At 53.9% G+C, this 22,230-nt stretch overlaps 2 protein-coding genes across 4 annotated transcripts in view; one reads left to right on the top strand and one right to left on the bottom strand.

The window, feature by feature from the left end:
• R3HDM2 (R3H domain containing 2) overlaps positions 1-11,823 on the bottom strand; it is a 60,719-nt gene extending 48,896 nt beyond the window's left edge. The window contains exons 1-2 of one of the 3 annotated variants that reach the window (XM_037370897.1): positions 11,718-11,800; positions 8,422-8,690 (exon numbers count right to left, since the gene is read on the bottom strand). The gene's annotated coding sequence lies outside the window, so the exon portion shown is untranslated. Of the gene's footprint in view, positions 1-8,421; positions 8,991-11,717 lie in introns of those variants that run through there. The other 2 variants (XM_037370901.1, XM_037370898.1) reach the window with 2 other exon arrangements.
• A 1,496-nt stretch (positions 11,824-13,319) lies between these two features.
• LOC119140056 (inhibin beta C chain-like) lies at positions 13,320-16,882 on the top strand. The gene is made up of 2 exons (XM_037371090.1): positions 13,320-13,930; positions 15,512-16,882. The coding sequence occupies exons 1-2, from the start codon at positions 13,585-13,587 to the stop codon at positions 16,252-16,254; spliced, it is 1,089 nt and encodes a 362-aa protein (XP_037226987.1). The 5' UTR covers positions 13,320-13,584; the 3' UTR covers positions 16,255-16,882.
• Positions 16,883-22,230: the final 5,348 nt, after the last annotated feature.

Raw genomic sequence — 22,230 nt, 5'->3', positions numbered from 1 at the left:
TCCCAAAGAGGTCAGTCTTTCAAATACAGCAAACACCATCTGTAATGAAGTGGCTCTTGTGTCTAAACTCAGCTCAGCAGAAATTAGTTTCTCAAAGAAAAAGATGTCAAAGCAATACAAAAATTTTAAAACTTCATTAAAAAAAATACAAGCGAGCTGCTACAAAGAGTAGGCTGCATCTGCCCACACTCAATAATCATCACCGAAATTCACTGGGAGGCAGCAGTGACTCAGCCTGCAGTACAGAAAGACAGCCTGTGCTCCCAATACATAATGAAACTGGGCTTATACAAAATCATAAATCTGCATGCGCCCCATTGACAACACACATGCAGGGGAATCCCAGCACCGACAGACAGGCAGGGAATCATCAGCCTGTCCTCCTGCTGCTGCCCACACTCAGACACAAAAACGTCTGCAGAAGTACACCTCACCTTTGCTTCAATCCGGGAACTAGGTCGTGTTGTCTTGCAGCTGGATTTACTAGGACTCAGAAATCAAGAGAAGGTTCAAAAAAAGACGGAGGAGAGTGGGATCTATTTGAAGGGGGAGGGAAACTAGCTATGGTCCTCAACTACATCCCACTATCCTTTCAAATGTCACCTCCAGCTCTTAAAAAAAAGGATGGGGGGGGTAGAGAGAGAGAAATCTATGCACAGTTTTATTAAATTGCTCCATTGTGTGAATGGATTAATCATACTTCCAGTAAAAACCTTAAAGTATACAATTACTGCAGATCACCTCCTGCCCAATAGCCACAAGAAACATAGGGCTTTCTTACAGACTGCACTGTCTATCTGTCTCATGCTGTCTATCACTTAAAAAACATGTTTCTCAGAGGCACCTTCTGTGCTGGCCTCCAGAACAACTCCTTCGTTCAGGCATCCAAGGCCTTTTTCCCAGAACAACCACTAGCTCTGATCAAAACTAACTGATACATACGGCCACTCAGCAAATTAAAAAACCTGTCCCATGGAATCAGGACTTCAGCAGCACAACACATCCGAGTGACAAACCCTTCTGCCTGTTCACAACAGGGCACTGGCCTGTAAGCCAGGGAAGTGCAGGCCTCCTGGGTCCTCACCCTAGCTCAGCTCTGCGTTCTGATGCTATGATCAGCCAAACAACAACTTCTCCCTGTTCTTCAGATCATTTGCCTGTAAAACAGGGATTACATGCACCTACTCCCAGTGGGGTAGAATGGATTAACATATTGGTGTTGCAAACTCCCCTTCTAAATCCCTCAGTGTACAGTCATGAGTGGGGATGGGAAGGGACAGGGGTAAGACCAAACCAGCTTTATTATTAGCCCCTGCTGTGGCTCTGACAGGGAGGGCCGCCCAGAACTTTGTCACGTTCCTTGTTCTATGTCCCAGCACTTCTCCAAGCAGCTCTGGCCATCAAAGTTTTTTGGATCTCTACAGGATCCCTGCAGCACGCATTTGCCTTGTGTGCCATGACAGGGAGCACATAGGCCAGAGAAGCTGCTGAGAAACAACACGCTTCTCTCTGGATTGCCCACACATTAAATTTTACTTCATATAACACAGTGGGCATATGACCTCTACTAGCATTTCTCTCCTGCCCCCATACATGCACACTCCATATGCAGTCACTTACCTAAGTGCTGACACTGCGTGAGACAGAGAGAAGATCTAAGTCTTCATTAAAAGCCTCTCACTGCCCTTGATTTCCTTGTGAGAGGCACCTTTCTGTCCTAAGTCCACCTAGTGCCTCAGTTTCCCGAGCACCTTGAGCTTCCAGTCCCTTGTGTGCTACAAAGCCCAGCAGACCTGGCTTAACTCACTGCCATGCAGCTGCCTGGCAAACACCAACAGTCTTTTTGTCCTCATTTCTCTTTTCCCCACCTGAAGCCACCTGGTACCACCATTCCAGTTCCAGGGATAGCTGTATTTTTAAAGATACATCTAAAGCAGCAGCTAAAAGAGTTGAGGAAGAGTTTTTAAAGTCAAGTAGGTGATTTAGAAAGGATCTCCCTCCTCCGGCCAGGTTCTGGCCTCACCACAGCATCACCACATCCTGTTTATTTTGTCCACTGCTGTTACACGTTCTGCCTGCACTGCCTGACACTATTTCTCCAAATGGATGTATGTGAGAAGAGTATGAAGTGATGGGTATAATTCTGTAGCATCCATAGCAGCGATAAGGTCTGTGCAAGTGCTCACTGTCAGTAGTCACTTTGGTTATAGTTTTCCAGAGGCATTCGCATTTAGGCCAAACTAACAAGAGCCTTCCAGTACTCAGTGATTGATATGGGCAGCCAGTGGGATTCCCAAAAAGTTTCCAAGATTCAGAGTTTGGCACCTGTTACCTGCAGGAGCATCTCTGACATCTTTGTTTTCAAAAGAGGCCAAGGTGCCAAATTAAAATTCAGCATCAACTGGAAACGGGTTTGGGATGCTTTTGAAGATGTTACCCATTAACAGTAAATTTTGGTTTCCATTATCAGACATACACACAGTCTGACTCACAACGAGGCATCCTCTGCTTACACAGGCCCTTTCCTTGCAAGATTTCAAGCTTCCCTCCCCCCCCCCTCCAAAGCAATTTCTCCTGGAGGAGAAATAGTTTGTTGCACCCATGGTTCAGACTACCAGGATGTCCTGGCCACACACTGAACAAAACCCAGGATAAAGAGTCCCATTCCCTTTCTCAACACCAGCAGTGCTCTTCCATTTTATAAAGACACGGTAATAATCAAATCGGTAAGACGACAAAAAAGGGCAGAAACTAAAGTGCTAAAATCAAAACACACGCTGACGGTGTATCTCACGTGTTCAGCAGGCCACCGAGATCACCCAGAGCTAACAGCAGCGCGGCTCCACAGGTACTTCTCACAGACAAGGAAGGGAAGGCAGGAAGGTCCCAGCTATAAAGTTCTTGTGACATGATTCAGAAGGAAGACATTACACTGATTCATCAATTCAACCTGTCACCCGAAACCAAGCTGTTGGGAAGCTTCTACCGGGAGCAGATATATATGTTGTTCTGCTTCTGTATTGAACTTGGATTTAATGAAGCAGTTGAGCAGCAGATGCAAGAGCTTATTGGAGGCCACCTCCCTCTACTGCTCAGGGAGACTGGATGGTATCTGCCTTTACTCTCACCAAAGCCTCCAGAGATCGGTGTTGCCGCAGCTCTACCTGCGCTATGTTTATGGAACCAGTTGAAAAGCACGCAGTTCATTTAGGTATCTGCACTTTCATGTTGTCAGCTAATTTCTGAGTGATCCTAAAGCAGTTATCCAGAAAGAAAAAAGAAATAGGCTATATACTAGGTCATCAATGGATCTAGGCATTAATGAACCAAATTACAAGACCCTTCAGGAAGTTGCCCAGGTCTCTGCAATGGTGTATGGGGAAAGCAGCATTGTTGGGGACCTTGTAAGTGGTATTGTTCTGTAACATTGGGTGAGTAGCAGCATCTCTTTCATCAGCACTTTTGCACATTAAACAAGTGAAATGTATTTTGAGTGTCGGATGACTGCTGAATATAGGGGTGATAGTAAAGTCTCTTAGCTGATTTTCCATAGTCACCATGCTTGGTCTTCAGAGATGGGGTATCTTAATGGACAGATACACAAAGCAAGACTTCTTGCTAGAGGAAGTTAAAAGGTGGCACTAATTACCTGTAATTCACAGCCAAATCATCCCATAGATAAGCCAGAGAACAAGCCTTTAGGCATTAACACAAAAAAAAAAACCCCAAAACCAAACGCCCAAAATATTGCAAACACCCTTTTTCACCTTATTTAAAGTGCTGGGAAGGATCAGCTAGAATTAAAGACAAATGCAGCGACATAAACCCAGCTGCTTGCTGGAAAGAGTCTACCTGGTCATCAACCCTCCTTCTGTATTCCATTGCAATGAGGAAGGTACCCCACAAATTGTACCAGCTCTAAACTTCTTTCCACCACCACGCCTTCTCCCCAGAGCAATGTTCTCTAGCAGGAGTGAGGTGACCATGCCACCACCAGCTGGAGGTGCTGAGATGTTGCATTAATCTCTGAAGTCCACCAAAACAAAGAGCATCCAAACATGAAGCACCTAGATATCCAGGGCTTGCGGCATCTCTGCAATAAGCTAAAAACATACAGCAACAAAATAATCTAATAACTCTAAATAGAGCAGTACCTATTTTACTAGCATTAACTTCCAGAAATTTATACTGTAAAAAGCAGCAACAGTCCTGGGAAAAAAGGCACTAGAGAGGCAAAGTCAGCCTTTCAGTCATATCTGGCACCAGAAAGAGGAATCCTTGATAACAGTTCATTCAGGCAGAGGTGGTGAAAAAGTCTGGGCTCTTGTCAAGCCCAGTCGCTTCCATGCCATGGTACAAACTCCTTAATGGTACAGAAGTGTTACACATAGTGGATTCCCAGGGCAACTGCTGGTCCTAAGGAACTAAGATCCTTAGATGAAAGGAACTGGGAGAAGGACAACGGGTTATTATTACTAACTAGTACCGACATAAGCTGAAAAAGCATCCAAACCCAATATTAACTATTCTACCTATTTAAGGGTGATGCTTCAGCCTCAGTTAGTGAGATGCAATCACAGTATCAGCTGAAGTGCCACATCCCCTTGCCACAGACCCAGCAGCATCAGTCAGCATTGCCACTTGTTTCTCTGACCTCTCCAAGTCTAAGATACACCACCACCTACAGCTGCAGGCACTTCCAAAATACAGCATTAAAAAAAGATTCAGACCAAGGTGGAAGCTAAATTCATTTGGCCCATACAGTCTGTTTCCTCCCAGCATTACACTTTCCTGCCAGGGCTATGTCAGCAAGCAGAGAGACACAAATGTCTTCTGCCTTTTGGTCACTCTAGGGGCTGACAAACAAGTTGTTAAGTTTTCTGACCCTGCAGTCACGGTCCATCACAATTTCAACAGGCATCAGATCATTTAGATGTGGGTTTCAGTCTCTGCTGGGGGCTTTGGATCAGGCCACGGAAGTATGTTTATGAAGAATTTAAGGCAAGAAACACAACTCGACATAGGCACACCAAGGAAGTACCAGGGGCACAGAACACTGGCAAGATCATTTTATTAAGAATGTATCTTCAGCCAAATAACAGCCCCTTGAAAAGCCTTCAGCACTCAGGTGCCAAGCTGCATTTCCTGCCGTTACACTGGACTTCCTCCTCCGAATTACTCGGAAAACAGCAGCTTGCTGAGCAACACCAAAACCTGCTGTACCTGAGAAGCAACTAAGGCAGGGGGAAAAGCAGTTCCAAAATCTGTCCTGGATGTTTTGATAACACATCCTGCTGTATAGCCTCTTTGGCAGTCACCTCCTCCTTAAAAAAAGGAAATATTAAAAAATGATCGAATGAGTACTCATCTAGTTGAAGTTTACTATTAAACAATAGAATGAGATGAAGTACCCTGCATACATGCATATATACACTTGCAATCTTTGGTGCTGGGACTACCTGCATGCATTCTTCACACTTCTCAGACAGCTCTGCCCATTTTGGCATGAAAGCACTCTCCGTTCCTCCACCTGATTCTAGGTAGTAATTATGCAATGACAAAAGTACTTATAGTTAACATTTCTCCCATACACTAATTATTTTCATCCACCAGCATCTCCCATACAAAGGAAGACAAGAAAGAAAAGTTAAAATAGGTAGATCAGAACTCTAGAAGATAGTGGGGGAAATCCAGGCTCCACTGTAATCAGAGAAAGCTTTGTTCACACACCGCATTTACAAATAATTGGAGGGTAGAGATTAAGACAACACCTGAAGACAGGCTGAGAGAGTTGGGGTTCATCCTGGAGAGGAGAAGGCTCTGAGAAGACCATGTTGTGGCCTTTCACTAATTAATAGCAGGCTTATAAGAAAGATAAAGCCCTTTTACTGTGGCCAGCAGTGAGAGGACAAGGGTTTAAACCGAAAGAGAGCAGATTTAGATTGGCTATAAGAATTTTTTTTACAATGAGGGTGGCGAGATACTGGAACAGGTAGGCCAGAGAAGCTGTGGATGCCCCATCCCTGGAAGCACTTGAAGTCAGATGGGACAGGGAGGGCTCCGAGTAACCTGATCTAGGGAAAGATGGCTGGGGGAACTGGGGTTGTTTAGTCTGGGGAGGAGGAGACTCAGGGGGGATCTTCTCACTCTCCACAACTGCCTGAAATGAGGCTGTAGGCAGGTGGGGGGTCGGTCTCTTCTCCCAAATAACTAGCGACAGGACAAGAGGAAATGGCCTTAAGCTGGTTTAGATTGGATGTTAATGTCCTCACTGAAAGGGTGCCCAAGCATTGGAACAGGCTGCCCCGGGAGGAGGTGGAATCACTGCCCCTGGAAACGTTTAAAAAAACCACAGAAAAGATGCAGTGCTTAGCAACACGGTGTAGTGATGGACTTGGCAGTCCTGGATCAACGGTTGGATGTGATGATCTCAAAGGTCTTTCCAACCGAAATGATTCTACGGTTCTACGTCCCTGCCCGTGGCAGGGGGGTGGATGAGATGATGAAGGTCCCTTCCAATCCAAACCATTCCGCAATTCTAAAAGAATTTAAGCACTGAAACGAAGCTAAGCCCCTGACCACTCCACTCCTACAGATATATATTTTTTTTAAAAATTATTATTTTCTTAAATGGGTGATTTATACACCTTCCCCCGGAAAATGGGGTTTTAGAATAGCAGCACTGACACAATCTTAAATTTAGCAACACAAATGGCATCACCACTATAAGGGGAATTGGATGCATCTGCGCTCTGACAAGAGGATGAAATATACAGGCAGAAGAAGAGGTACTGCAGAACAGCTGGAAGAATGGATTTGACATGGACATTCTCCACTGCTCTGATCCGTAGGCCAGTACTAAGCAAGAGGGTCTGCTTCTCCCAGAGCCAATTCCTTGGCATCAGTATAGCAATTTCCTTCCCGTTCAGTTCAGTTGACTGGGCCCCTTTATTCCTTCCACCCCCTCCTAAAGCCTGCTACAGACAACCTGTGACAACTACAACAGGGACAAAGCAAGAACAACAAAAATTTCCTCAGTTTCTGTGAAATTAAGCCATGCTGCCCCACCTCTCCTCCCAACACTAACTACTCCAGGCAACAGCAGAGTCCCAGGTCCTTAAGTAACAGTTTCCCAGCCACAGAGAGAGTGGCTGCACATAGTTTGACAAGTTCTCTGGGACTTGCTTCCTTATACATCCATCTTACTTGAGAAGGTGCTAGTTTATTCCCAGGCCTTAGCTTTTACTTAACTAGAACAAGACATGCAAAGTTGCAACGGTTTTACTCAAGGGATAACGTAACACCTGATACTAGTTGAGTCAGCGCAGCTTTGGACATACATAGTACACTACACTAAACCTTGTTTGCTGGCTTTAGCTCCTACCGATCACAGAAGCCAAAAAGCCACATGCAGCACCACACTGTTTAAATCAGCTACACCATGTTTCTAGTTAGATGTGATGCAGAGAACTGCACTCAGAACACCCTGGTGCTGCTCTCAGCCACAAGAAAAACTCAAAAACTTAAGCCCGCCAGCATTACCAATTCTAAAATATTCCCCTAGTAGTGAGTCTGTCAGGAGCTGGAGCAACCACTTAGAGAAAGAAATACTGTATTTGCTCCAATAAGGGATTAACTTCAACTGTCAGCATTGCACATAGTTCTGCACTCCACACAGCAGGCTGCTGAGAAAGGCCCTAAGTAATGCTGGAATCTGAAAAACAGAGCTAGTTTTATGCAAGCATGATGCCTGGCTATATCAGATTGTGTCTGGAACCCCAAGAAGCACCACCACCACGAGTGGTGCGCAAACAGACCAGCTTCCTCCAGCATCTCAGCAAGAGACAATCCACAGGTATCTAAGAAATTCCAGTGTTGCAACTCACAGGATGTAAGAGGCCACAGTCTGCTGTAAGTAGCATTACATTCCGGGAAGCTGAACAGCTAGATTTAGAAGCATCTGCTTCTTCCAGCCCAAAGACTAGTACCCTGGGAGACTGCAGATCTTGTCCCAAAACAGCAACAAACAACAAAGACAGAGAGAAGAAATATGAGACGACTAGTTCCTTTAATTCCACTCTGCTGAACGGACTACCAGCCTGGAGACTTGACCCTCACAAGTCAGATGGCTGCAGCTCAAAGCAGCACTTGACTAACTAGCATTATATATACCTCTGAACGGAGAGAAACACAGCTACACCACAGAACATAACTTCTCAGTTATGATCCTAGGAAGGTCTAAGCAAACAAAGCTAAGAGCCAGAGAGGAGGACAATGCTACGAACTATCATCCAATATTGTTAAATTATTCCAGGTTTCATTGACCTTGAGAAGGTAGCTCAAGTTGTCCCTTGGGAACCACTCAGCGAAAACTGCAATGCCTGCTAACTAAGGGGTCAGTGAGCTCTATATCCTACTCACCTCTAGGGCACCAGTCCCCAGTCAGTCCCCACTCATCAGCAGAGGGAGAGATAAGAGAAGGACCACATCCAAGTGCTGCTTCTCCTTCAGGACTGGCAGGAGTTGATTTGGGAGTCTTAATCCGGCTCCTCAAAAGCAAGGTGGTGTCTCCAGCAAAGCACCATCATTGCAAGCAACCTGTTGAGATCCATCCTCACTTGTGCAATCCCTGGAGTCTGGAGTAATGGCTTACTATCCAGTGAAGCTGCCATCAAACATCACACTGTCATCTTGGTGGACAGAGAAGAAGAAAATCAGTCCAATGTCTTTCCTCACCATCCAGTTTGTTCCATTAAAAAAAAAAAACACAAAACAAACCCTCATATTTGTAAATATACACACACAGACAGGAATAAGTTTCCAAAGTTTTCTATGCAGACACAATCTGCCCTTGCATTCCAAAGAAACAGGAACAAGGAGGGGGAAATCTTTACCAAGTTTAACAGCTCTTTGAAAATACAGAGCTGTGGAGGGAGAAGGGAGACCCTAAGAGAACATTATTTAAAAGAAAAAAAAAAAAAATTCAGCAAATCATCTGTGAACTGCTGAACTATTGAATTGCCATTTAATCAGGAAGGAAGGTTATGGCAAGCATACCTAGTATGATTTAATAGAGAATTTCCAGCACAAATTCAAGGACACAGAGGTTACGTCAGTCAGCCTTAATAGGCTACAGGTAACAAACAAGATAGAAATAAAAAAGAATGAAAAGACTGGAGCACAAGGAATCAGAACTATTTGAAGTATCCATGGGGAATCAGGTCCCAGTTCTCAAAGGGAGGTGGAGAACAGGTCAAGGCAAGAGATGATACAAGATTCTCAACAAGTACCAGCGAAGAAAACCAAACTGAGACCAGCCACATACGGAACTTCTCTGCACGCTGCTAGCAGAAAAAGGAGCACCGAAAGATATTTTGAATTAGCAAGGGCACTGTTTTCATTTGTAAACAGGCATGTGCTCATCTGCTTTCTGACAAGCAAACCAGGTCCCACAACATATTCCTACTGCTCCCCATGCAGACAGGAGAAAACAACTCCTGTGCACACCAATGATTTGGGATACCTGTGGCCTACAGCACACTCTCTTCTACAGTATCTGTTCTTTGTAACACCAGACAGCCTTCTTGGCACAGTTGGCAGGTAAGGACAGCTCTGCTGCTCCACAAGTCTTGAACAAGCAGCCACAACACCATACCAAAGAGCTTCTCCCCCCACACCACCCTTCCCTACTGTTAGGGCATAACTCTTCAGCCTGTCCTTTGTTTGGTGATAAAACAGGCGCCAAAGCTTGGCAGTATTTCCAGCTCCCCAAGTAGGCTATCTCCCTTTATCAAGTCCTCTTTCCAACACTTCCCTTCCCCATCCCTTTGCGTTCCTTACACTTTTTAAATTTTGACTTTGCTCCAAAAATAAAGGCAGTCAGTAACCTACACCTACCGAGCAACACAGGCAGAATTAACAGCAACTCTGCATTTCCAGCTCACATTGCATCTGCATCCTCTTCAGCAGAGGGATTCAGATTCTAATGGATCGCTTTGCATGAACAAAGGGTGCAAAAGCATCAGAACTTATAATAAACTCAAGGCTTCTTTGTACTCACAATTACAGTGGCATCCTTGAGCTCTACAAAAATAAAGCCAGCCCTGGAAAGCTGGCACTTCTGCCAGAAGCTTGCTTAGCGTTCCTTGCGGTGAAGCTTGTTCCCTTACCACTCCAGCTACATTATCAGCATATATGGCTAGAAATACACCTCTGTTTTCCAGACATCTTTTGTCAACACTGAAGCATCACAAAAGTATATAAAGAATGAGCAGAGCTGAAGCAGTTGAGCTCACCTTTAAGTGCTCAGGAGAAAAGCTAATGCATTTCTGAGGTGATCAGTCTCTATGTTAAGATGACACCTACAAGCAACAGGTTATTCAGAATAAACAGGTGTACTGAGTAGGGGGCTTGATAGTATCTGCAAGCTGGTAAATCAGCTCCCAGGAACAGGAATCAATTCCCCCCTCTGAAAAATCTAACACCTATTTTTGGGCACAGTTACACTACGTGAAACCATCACAGACAGATCTCAGACAAAAAATGCAAACAGGTCAGACAACCACCCATAGCACCTTTTAGCTGAGATACAAAACTGGAAACCAATGTGAGAGAATTTTAAAGTCCCAAGAAGTCACAAGTCAAAATGTTCAGGAATGCACTGCAAGGATACTGGTGACACTGCTTCCCACTTTTTATTTTTATTATTTTTTTATTAGCAGCAGAGAGCTGCCTTACAAGGAACACTTCACAGTGCAAGGAGCTACTGTGTGTAGCACTGCTGAAGGGCAGAAAAGAACAAGAACATAAACCTTATGTGCAAATTAAAATGCAAGGCAACATCTAAAATGAGTCTTCTGTACAGCCAGCCCCGATGTCCCGAACACTGCACCTTCATTGTTTCTGGGAGGTAGGCTAACTGTAGTACAGGCTCACCAATGTATAGTACACTCACACCACAGTGAACAGTCAACCTGAGGCATGGGCAACAGGTGAAGACACGGCAGAAAAGGGCAGATACTGGGACAGATAAGGGGGATCTTACACCAACCCCTGTGCAGGACAAGTAAGCTGGAGTAAGTCAAAAGGACACAGCTGCAGATGTACAGGCCCTAGATAGAAGAGAAGCAAATAAGGACTTCACCAACAAGTTCAGGTCCTCTGTGGCCTAACAGCTGGAACAGCTGCTCATTTAAGAGCAATCAATAATAAAAGAAATGGCAGAAAGCCATTGGGGTCTGCAGAACACCTTCAATGAGCCAGTTACAAACTGGCTAGAGCCTTGCCCACCATTTAAAAAGCTGGCACAGCCTTTGCACAGCACTCGCCCAGATCTGCAGTGCTTTTCTGAAAGACAAACACCCTCCTAGCAGTTTCTGAAAGGCAGAGCATCATCGAGCCCTTTATAAAGCCAGAGGCCAGTGCAGCAGCCTAGGCCTGAGCTCAGCTTTCTTGCCCATCTCAAAACAAAAAGGAAGAGGCCAGAAAGGAGGATGACTGGAAATCAGAAAAGGTTGCCATCAATGAAAGCAACAATCTAGATCAAATTTGAAAGGAAATAAGGGCAGGGATTAAAAAAGGTTCACACGATGAGCAGCAGAAGAGAAGCAACAATCCACCAGCTCCATCTGTTTACACACTGTATCAGGAACTCAGGACAACCTCTACCAGACCATTCCAAACACACCAGAGGAAAACTTTAAGCAATATCAACTTACCTGTGAAACCTGTTGCCAGAACACTGCACTGGCAGAAGTCAGTGGCAACTCTGACACTCGGGCAGAGAGGCCAAACATCTACAGGTACCCAAAAAAGAGGATTTAAACGTGTCACGGGGCAGAGAACACCGAGTTCAAAAAAAGTAACAAACCCGCGCTCCCAGGTACCCCCTCAGTGCCCTGCGCAGACCCTCCAAAATCCCGAAATCCCTCCAGCCAAGCCACGAGACAACGAGCCCTCCAGCATTCCCAGGCCTGTTACACGCAGCAGGGTCCCAGAAGCCCGAAATGTTTCCAGAACAGCGTTCCGAAGGAAAGACCTTGTTTCTGAGGATGCCAGAAAACCCCGCTGCGCTTGCCGGGCGGTGGAACGGCTGCCGGGCCACCAGGGCCACGAGGCCTCGTCCCCCACCTGCCGCTCCCCTCCCGCCTCGGCCCCTCGGCCCCGGGCACCCAGCGCGGCCGGCAGGGCCGCACGATGCCCCAGCGCCCCGCTGCCATGTGCTCCGCCAGCTGCCGCGGCCAGGTGCCCCGCTGCCACCACGGCCGGCAGCGCCCGGAGGCGGCAGAGACCCAGCCGGGCCCCGCCGGAGGCAGCCCCACGCCGCCGCCGGGCCCGCCCCACCGACCCCCCGGGGACACACCGGCGCCGGACCGTGGCCCCCGCGGGGACGAGGAAGGAGCGGAGACGCGGGGAGGGCGCCGCAGCCGGGTCCCAGGTGGCATCGCCGGCCGCCCCCGAGCCCCAGGCCCGGCCCCCCCCGCCCGAGCCCGGTCCCCGCTGGCGGCGCGCACTTACCGGGCCGGGCCGCGCCGGGCCCTGCGCCGCGGGGCCGCCGCCGCCGCCGCCACCACCCCGGGCCGGGCCTGGGACAGCGCGGGCCGCCCGGGCGGGGCGGCGGGGACGGCGGGCGGGCGGGGGGACAGGACGGGGAGGGGGGGGGGGGTTGCCGGAACGGGGAGAAAAGGGGAAAGAAACGGAAAAAAAAAAAAGGGGGGGGGGGGAGGGGGGGGGCAAGAAGCGGTGGGCCCCTCCCCCGCCGGGCGTGCGCGCTGCGTCACCGCTCCGTGCGCATCGCGTCTCTTTCCCGCGCCCGCCGCGCGCCCGTTGTCGTAGCAACCTGCGGGACGCGGCGCCGTGGGAGGCGGGCGGGCGGCGACAGCGCCCCCTGGCGCGGCGGAGGGCGCGGCGGGCAGCAGAGTTGCGGCCTTCCGGCGGGGACGGAGCTAGACCGGAGGCGGAGCCAGTCGTCACACCGTGGCCCCGCCCCCCCGACCGCATGACGCCGGCCGTGGCCGGGGTCCGCCTCCCGCCCCCCGGGGGTTCGCTGCACCGCGCCAAGGGGGGGTCCACACTGTGCCACGGGCACCCCTCCCCGTCGCCCCACGCCGTGCGCGGGGACCCCCTGCCATCTGCCTGGGGTGGGCAACGGGGTGGGACCGGGGTGTTCTCCCTCGGCCGGAGCAGGTTGCCCGGAGCCGAGCCCCAGCACCCGCGCAGCCCCTGCCGAGGGGGCAGCCGAGCTCCGAGCCCCCCGACCGGGAGCGTCACCCGTCCGGGTCCACCTTAACCCGGAACGAGTCGCGCAAGCGGCTGCCCCGTGGCGGGAGAGGCTCCCGCGGGATCACGGCGGCGGCGGGGGGGGGGGGGGGGGGCGTTTATCTCGCCCGCGATCAGCCAATATTTGTGGCCACGTCAGGGGAACGAGCCCTTCCCCGCTCGGTGCTCCCGGCTCCGGCACCACCATCCCGCCGCCGCGCTCCGCTCTCCGGCGGCACCGCTGCTGCCCCGCTTTGCCTTCTTTGGCTTAGCGGACAGTCGGAGGAACACTGTGAGACCCCCAAGCTGTCACCTCCTAGCACGGAGATGACAGCCGCGGTGGCATTCCTGCTTTTGAGCCTTCTGAGGATGGCGGCTCCCGAGGGAGTGTGGTGCCCAGCCTGCGGGCTGGCGGCCCTGACCCCCACCACGCAGCGGGACGTCCTCATCGCACTAGCAAAGCAGAGCATCCTCTCCAAGCTCCGCTTGCCAGACAGGCCCAACATCACCCAGCCCACCTCCAAGGGGGTCCTGCTGACCGCTCTCCGCAGGATGCATGCGCAGCGCGTGGACATGGCCTTCTCCCCAGGGATGCCCCGTGGTGGCAGCGACCCACACCTGCGTCTTGGGTTGGGTCTGCAGGAATACGAGATCTTGAGCTTTGCTGAGTCAGGTGTGTACAGAGCCCACATTCCATGGGCACAGTGGGCTGGGCCCTGAGGTGGGGGGCACCAAGGGAAGGAAGGTCTTGCTTGTGGGGAGGTGGTAAGAGGTTTCCCCCTCTGCACAGGTACTTTGAAGGCTCTGCACAGGGGCATCACGCTCCTGCAAGCAATGCCAAGCTATGCAACAGGCCGGTGGGCACACTGCTGCTGGAAGGACTGGCAATGAGAGGCTCTGTATCCATGTCCCGAGCTTACCTCAACCAGCCTCCCCTTGCCATGGGGCAGTGGAAGCACTAATGAGTCTCTGGAGCTCCTCTTATTTACATATGGGACATGCTGGGATGAGGAGATGGGTGCAGGAGCAGGGACGGACTGCCACAGCACCTGAATTTGCTGCCCATTTCTATTGAACCCTCCCCACTTGTGCTAGAGGTAGAGGGGTCAGATGACCGTGTTTTCCAAAACACAGTTTTAAGCCTAGATTCCCTATCAGCTCGCAGTGTGCGCACTGAGGTCCCTCAAAGCCCATCTGCTCCCTGCACTCAGCTACATCTCCACTTCCTACCCAAAACATTGAGCAGCCACATTTCACTCCAGAACCAGCTGCGTTCCAGGGAGAAGAGAGCTCCCCCAAACTGCTCAGGCTTCCTGACAAGTAACACTGGAAAAGCAGGGTCCTGTATCCCCCCACTTCCCCCAGGCAAATGCAGCCTTCTTTGGAAGGAAGCAGAATCACTGCTCCGTCCTGCAGAGCATCCTTCCGCACCCGTGCTTTGCCCAGCCCAAGCTGCTGCTTGTTGAGGTGGAGGGGGCACACACTCCCCTTTGCATGGCTGCTGTGGCATAGCAAGGGCTTGCCATGTCTTCCAAGACCTCTGGGAACAATGCTCCTCTGCTGCACATTGCGTCCCCGTACATGAGGACAATGGGGAGTTGTCTCCTGGCTTGGTGGAGCATCTGCTAGAAGCAGAAGAGCCGGTATGAGCCACGGGGCTGAGCCTAGTCTGAGCCCCACTGCGCTGTGCCAGACCACAGAGGAGGAGGGTTGTGTCCTCATGGGCAGAGCTGTGCCAGGGAGCCCAGCACTGCTCTCATGGTCCCTGTCGGCTGAGGTCCCTGTCTCCTTCCTTCATGAGGAGAAGAGGCAGCTCTGCAGCCTCAGCAGCAACAAGGGTGGGATGTGCTGGAGCAATTTCAGGCAGTGGTTCCAGCCATGGAGAGCAGAGGTAACCCTGGAGGTGCAAATCAGCGTGACTGCCTTAAACCCAAAGCTGGTTGACGGAGCCAACTAACCTACTCCAAAATCCTCCAGCACCTTCACTGACAAGGGGGCTATCAGGCCAGAGGAGGTGGAACCAAGCCAGGTTGCTGCATTCAGCACCGGGCCCAGATGCTGCTGCTTCAGAGCAGCATAAGAAGGAGGAGCAACAGCAGTGCAGGGAAGTGGGGACCCCTGCACCCCTGTGTGTACTGCACCCTGCTCCCTGGTTTGGATATACCTCCCATTTGCTCCAACTCAGTGGCCCTCAGCTGGGGGGAGCGCCCCTCCTCTCTTCACCTTCTGACTCTGCTTTTGGCTCTGTGCACAGGGTCCTCCACCTCCCGCAGCGCTCGCCTGCATTTCCACTTCGCCCAGGAGCTGGCTGGGAGCACCGAGATTCTGCACGCTACCCTCTACCTCTTCTGGGCAGTCCCTGGCCCCGGGACGCATCCTGTCACCGTCAGACTCTTGCAGCCAGACCTGACGGGGCTGAACATGACCATGGCCAGTGAGACACAGATGGAGGTGCAGAGGGCTGGCTGGGCCACGCTAGACGTGAGCCGAGCTGTCCAGAGCCTCTTCGTTCGAGGCAGCCAGAGGCTCACTGTGGAGCTGGAGGTGGCAGAGGACTGGGGGTCTCCCCTCCTGGCTGGCCACAGTGATTCTCACTGGCCATTTGTGGCAGCCCAGGCCCGGGCCAGGACGCCCCACCGGGTCCAGCGGCGTGGCATTGATTGCAGTGGAGACTCTCAGATGTGCTGCCGCCAGGAATTCTTCGTGGACTTCAAGGAGATCGGCTGGGAGGACTGGATCATCCAGCCGGAGGGATATCACATGAACTATTGTGCGGGGCTCTGCCCCCTGCACATGGCTGGCATCCCTGGCCTCGCCGCCTCCTTCCACACTGCTGTCGTCAACCTCATCAAAGCCAACAATGCAGACGCAGCCGTGGACTCGTGCTGCGTGCCCACACAGCGTCGCCCCCTCTCTCTGCTATACTATGACCGGGACAGCAACATCGTCAAGACCGACATCCCCGACATGATTGTCGATGCCTGTGGCTGTACCTGACTGGCGGCCTGAGGAGGCAGGAGGGCAGGACCTGTGCTGCGCAGGGCTGCCCTCCTCCCAGCCCCTCTCTGGCAGTGTGAGACCTGGCGAGCTGCTGTGTTTTCTCCTCCTGAGGCTGAAGTGTCAAGGGTGATGCTGAACCTGTAAATCCTCTCCTCCCTCACCTCCCACAAGGCTCTTTTCCCCCTTCAGATCTGCCCATGGGTTCCTCCCTGCCCATGAGCCATAGCCTCTGAGACCGGCTCCTGATGGACACCAGACCCTTCTACATGCAGGACTCTGCAGAGCACGACTGCCCAGTGGCTGAGGGCAGCCCTGGCTCGCCCTGCTGCTGGTCCCAGTCCAAGGCCATGGTGCAGCCCTCAGTGCTGCAACATGAACATGTGCTCTTCAGGTAACGGGTCCCAGCAGCAGCCACCTCAGGCTGCTGGGGGAGGTAGAAGCTGAAAAGATGCTGGGGGATGGCTAGGCCAGAGGGGAGGGGTCTGTCCACGGGGCCCCACTCCTCAGCTGGACGTGAGATTGAGTGGAGTAAGGAAGGGGAAATCGATCCCAGTGGGAGGAAAGTGTCTCCTTCTTCAAGCTTCCCAGCTATCTGGTATTCAATAAAAGACTCCCAGCCACAGCATGTGCACATGTATGTGTACACATATGTATGCCCTGTCATTAGCCAGCACATCTTCCACCTCTCCCCAAGGTGCAGGGTGGTGGATGTGCCTTAGCACAGTCATCTTCTAACCAATGACTTATTTACAAAACCCAGGCCACAGGGCTGGGCATCCACTGCCGGGACACATTGTGCCCGAAGGCTGCAATACTGCTGGCTCCCACAGCTCTTGTGCTCTCTGCACCTTGGCTGCCTTTCCCAGGGCGATGCAGAACCCTTGCCTTGTCTCAACCAGATCTAGGGCATGGTATGGGAGCCCCCGGACACAGGGGGCTTCTGATTCCTACTGGAGAGGGCACCATTCCTTAGTTGAGCCAAATTTTCCATTCCACCAAGATCATCTGTATTTGGCTATTCTTGTCCCAAGCCAGGACAAAACTGAGCAATTCTTCTGCCTTTTATAGCAGATGGAGACTGCCAGGCAAGACCACCAAAGCCACGGTGCCCAGGACACCCACCCTTGCCTACAACCCCATCCCAGCTCCCTCACTGCGGAACAACCTCTCAGCCAATCTCTGGCCCATGGCCCAGGGCAGCTGCCCCCTCCTCTGCCCCTCGCCAGCCTGCCTGGTGGCAAAGCGGGATATGTCAGTGCCGTGAGAGCTGGGGGCAAAGGGCAGCTCTGACACATCAGCCCCATTACGTAACCCCATGTTAGGGTTTCTCCACTGCTTCCCACGTGTTATCCCATGTGTGAGGGCTGAGAAAGCGGGGAGAGGGTGCTGGGGGTGGGAGAGGGACATTCAGGAGGGGAACTCCTGGGGCAGTCCCCCAAGGTCCATGCAGCTGGCTGGGGTGGAACTGGGTGGCTGTAGTCCTGTGGTCCACCCTGGAAGCACTGATGACCCTACCCCAGAGGCTGAAGACAGAGCTGAACCGGGTGGGAAGAGGGGAGGAGGGAGGGTGGTGGTGTCAGGCCCTCTCCCTGTCTGACCTGAAGGATGGCTTTGCATCTGCTGTCCCACTCCAGGGTCAGGCTGGGGTGGTCAGAACCATGAGCAGCTCTGGCTGGAGCAGAGCCGGGATGCACAGTGCCCCTGAGGACCTGCAACACCTTGAGCAGGGGATGGAACAACCAGTAGCAGGAGACAGTGCTTGCCTACATGGCATGTGTTCTGAGGCAGGTGCTCCCTCCGAGCCTTGCTGGAATGGGGACTTGCATCTCCCCATCAGGTTGCAGCACCCACCCTGCTGAAATGCGGGATTCCAGGCACCAGTGCCTCTAGGAGTCAGAGCTGGAGGGTTCCCGCTGACCCAGCTGCTGCACAGGCAAGGTGGAAGACTCGGGGATCAATACTGTCTGGGACTCAAGGTCACTTGCGCAAACCCAAAGAGGGTTTGGTGTTTGGCTTTTTCTGTTTTTTTTCCCTTCTTTTTCCAACTCCTCTTTTCGCTGTCTGTATTTATTGAACAAACAGCTTTCCTGGGGCCAGTGCTGAGCTCTCTATGCTGCAGCGGGCATGGGCAGAATGGGGCCAAGTGAAGGGGCAGAGATGTTGGCTGGGCCTTGTGGCCCTGCAGATGCCAGGGACCCTGAGCTGAGGCATCTGTAGGTGCCACAAGCCCTTGAGCAGGGCTGGGATGCCCCCAGTTGCTCTTCTCGGCCCCGCGCACTCCTGCCAGGCTCTACCCTGTTCCTCACCAGGCTCAGAGCAGAGTGGGGCTGGCTGCCTGTGGCTGCTGCACAGCCCCTGCAGGGCATGGGTGCCTTGCCCCTCGCTCCACCACCTGCTCCCCAGACCCCGGCTCTGCCCTTTGCTGGGCTGCACACGCATCTCTGGACACCACAGAACACACAGCAGGCTCTGCCTGCCAGCCCTGTGGGGACACTGCCCCCTGCTCTCAGGCACAGGCGTGGGGGGCATCTCCCACCCCAGACCACCCTGGACCTAGGAGTTGTCACCATGTTGCCTTTTACAGCCAGCCCAAGCCCCACAGTGCAGCTGCATCCCGATAGACATGAAGGTCCTGCCGATTTGGGGTGCCTGGGTTAGCAGCAGCTCCTCAAAGAGGGGTCCTGGGCTCTGAGGCCCCTCCCTGTCCCCAAAAGCTGAGATTAGGGCAGAACACATTGTCCTGCGGGTTTGCCAACCACCTGAAAACGTGCCTTCTCCAGTGCCTTCAGGTCAGAGGTTCCCCAGATGAGCAGGTTCCAGGGTCCCACAACACAGGGACACGGGCTCTCCCCTCCACACACGTGGCTTGTCCCACTCCCATGGTAAATGGGACACCTGGGTGCAGCCTGCAGCCCCCTCCCCATGCACAGCATGGGGCAAGGGCGACTGAGGTTCAAGAATCCCACAGTGGCACCCCCAGCCGGGGAACACTGCAGGGTGAGGAGGGTGCCATCAGGGAAGGGTAATCCCCGCAGCCAGGAAAGACCCCCGCTCTGCCCACCTGCTGTGGGGCTGGCACAAGGTGGGGGCCCATGGCAGGTAGGGCCCCCCAGCACACGCAAGTAGCTGTTCAGCCCCCACAGTGGTGGCCTGGGCTGCATATTTATGGCCCTGTGGCTTCGTCACAGCCCTGCTTTATCTTGCAGGTCTTCTCCCTCATCCACGACAGTAGCCGCGGTACAAGCGTGGGGCAGAGCACCACACCAGGTGCTTCAGGGAGAGCAGAAAACCAGAGCGCGGCAGGGAGCAGCTTCCCACCAGGTACCCGCTCCTCCTTCCCTGGTGGGCAAAGAGAGGGAAGGGATCATCCTTCACATGACGATGTCCCCTCTCCCCCTGCTGTGACACCACCCTCCTGCTGCGGTCCCCTGTTCACTCAGGGGGCTTCGGGGGGATGTCTCAGGCAGCTGCCATGAGATACTGCTGTACTGGTCCTGCTGGGACCAGTAAGCCTGGCAGAGAGCCAGCCCCCCCAGCCCCCCCAGCCTGGCCCAGCACAGGAGATGCAGTGCAGGTGGCTTCGACCCGGTGCTCGGGCTGTGACACAGACGGGACACAGGGCTGCACGCGGTGCTGTCCCCTTGGCTGCGCTCCGGCCGGGGACAGAGATGTGCGGCCGCTGCTGGAAGGAGCCTTTGCCAGGATCAACAGGCGCTGAAGCAAAGGTCCCCGCGCGCCGTGCCAGGGTGTCCCTTGGCAGGGCCTGGCTCCCAGGGGAGGGGTGGGAATTCCTGAAAGCCCCCGCTGTTGCCTTGAAAAGGTTTAATTTTTAATTTTCAGCTCCAGGGGCAGTTTCCAGCCAGCAGCCTCCGGCTCAGAGGCACTGGGCATCCTCGGCTCGGCTGGCGCGGGGTGCCAGGACCCCGTGCCAGCCCCCGCTGAGCGCCCGTGCGGGGGCCGCCGGCAGCACCGCAGGCGCTGATCGCCCCAGCCCGAGGGGCCGTCCCACGGCGGAGCTGCGCGGCCCCAGAGCAGCCCGCCGGACCGGGAGCGGTTTCGTACTGCGCCGCCAGGCGGCGCCCGCGGGCCGACAGCGGCACCGCCGCTCGGGGCCGCTCCGGGGCAGCGGGAACGCGCCGGGGGAGCGGGAACGCGCTGGGGCTGCAGGAACGCGCCGGGGGAGCGGGAACGCGCCGGGGGAGCGGGAACGCGCTGGGACTGCAGGAACGCGCCGGGGGAGCGGGAATGCGCCGGGGGAGCGGGAACGCGCTGGGACTGCAGGAGCGCACTGGGGCAGCGGGAACGCGCCGGGGGAGCGGGAACCCGCCGGGGCTGCAGGAACGCGCCGGGGGAGCGGGAACGCGCCGGGGCTGCAGGAACGCGCCGGGGGAGCGGGAACGCGCCGGGGCTGCGGGAACGCGCCGGGGGAGCGGGGCCGGGCCGGGGCTGTGGGAACGCGCCAGGGCTGTCGGCAGGGCGCTGAGGCGGCTGCCCCTTCGCCCCTCTTCCCGTGGCGGGCGCGGGGCGGGCAGCTCGGCCGGCCGCAGCGGGGTGAGGAGCTCGGTCGCCGAGGGAAGCGGGGCCACCGACCTTCCCCCCCTGGCCCTGAGCCCTGGCTGCGTTCCCTTCCCACGGCCTGCCCCCGGCTGCCCGGCCCCGCCAGCCCTCCACCCGGCCTCCCTCTCCGTGCTGGGCCCCCGGCCCAGGGGCACGGGCTGCCCCCGGCATTGCCACCACGGGGGGCTTTGGCACTGGCTCCAGCCCGGCCATGCTGTTCCCCTGAGCCTCCCCGGGCACCCCTCCAGTCTGTGCTTGCTCCAGGGAAGAGGGGCCTGTGGGGATGAAGCTTCTCAGCGCCAGAGGCTGGCCCGTGCCGTGGCCCCCCGGGCTGGGGTCCCGGCTGCTTTCGCACTTCTTGGCTGCCATGGGCAGCAGAGCCCTGCAGAAACAGGTGTTCTGGCAGGAGCCGTGCTCACGTGCTGGTGCATGAGCTCTTGGGGGGGTCCCTGCTTAATCCGGTTCGTTGGCACCTCTAGGTTAGGTCGTCAGGTGCCACACTTGCCCCACCGGACACGAGGTCAGAGGCCCAGAAGCCATGTGTGCAGCAAGTGGCGGGCCTGGGGGGACCCAGGGGGGTATTTTGGTCAGGCCAGTCTCTGGGCTTTGCTTTCTGGGAACTGCTTAATCAACAACACACTTATGCAATGGGTGCAAGAACCACTCACAGCTCCACGCTGACCCCTGCCCTAGATCTGCTGGGGCAGAGTAGTGGGCGGGCGGTGTGCAGCTGCGGTGCAAGGGGACGGGCAGATAGGATGCTCTTGCTAAGCTGGAGGTGAAATGGGGGTTCATGGGGGCAGCTGTGGGTTGCTAGCCAGTGCAGAAGGATCCAGGCAGGTTCAAAGGGATTAATCTCTTTGGGGAGACCCTGCCCCCCTGCCTGGAAAGGGTGGTGGGTTAAAGTAATTCACCCTTTTTGCCTGCCTCCTGTTTCATGCTGTGCTGCAGCCCTGATCCTGGTTCTGTGGATCCAGCAGGGAAAGAGGAATTCAGCACAGCATCATGACTGTTTCCCTTTCCTGCATGTGTGAAGCTGTGGTGTGGCTGTCAGGAGGTGGTGGTGAAATGGGGGTTTTGAAGACCCCCCCTGGCCTGGTACCTGGGCCCGTGCCACTCAGTGATGCAGCTTCAGACTCCCTCCAGCTTGCTGCATTGTGAGGAGAGTGTCAGGCAGGGGGACCTGGCTCCCTCCTTGGATTGAAGGCGGGAGCAGCCCTGCCCCGTGGGGAATTTAACCTGCTCCGAGAGCCAGAAGGGAAACGCTCCACTTCCAGTACGGGAACATGGAATAAAAAGCCGGGGAATGGGCATGCGGTGCATGTGTGGGCATGTCCTTAAACAGAACATGTAACCAAATATTTGAGATGAGGGACTGAACATGAGTTTGCAAGGGAGTGTGCAGATGTGTGTGTA

This window comes from Falco rusticolus, chromosome 19 (assembly GCF_015220075.1).
Source record: "Falco rusticolus isolate bFalRus1 chromosome 19, bFalRus1.pri, whole genome shotgun sequence".
NCBI lineage: Eukaryota > Metazoa > Chordata > Aves > Falconiformes > Falconidae > Falco > Falco rusticolus.
The sequence above is the reverse complement of the archived record's forward strand: the minus strand, read 5'-3'. Positions and strand labels throughout refer to the sequence as shown.

Bases quoted from the DNA above. Each gene is read 5' to 3' on its own strand.
- LOC119140056 (XM_037371090.1), top strand. From the start codon at position 13,585: ATGACAGCCGCGGTGGCATTCCTGCTTTTGAGCCTTCTGAGGATGGCG. The intron at 13,931-15,511 runs GTGTGTACAGAG...CTCTGTGCACAG, and splicing joins CTTGAGCTTTGCTGAGTCAG to GGTCCTCCACCTCCCGCAGC.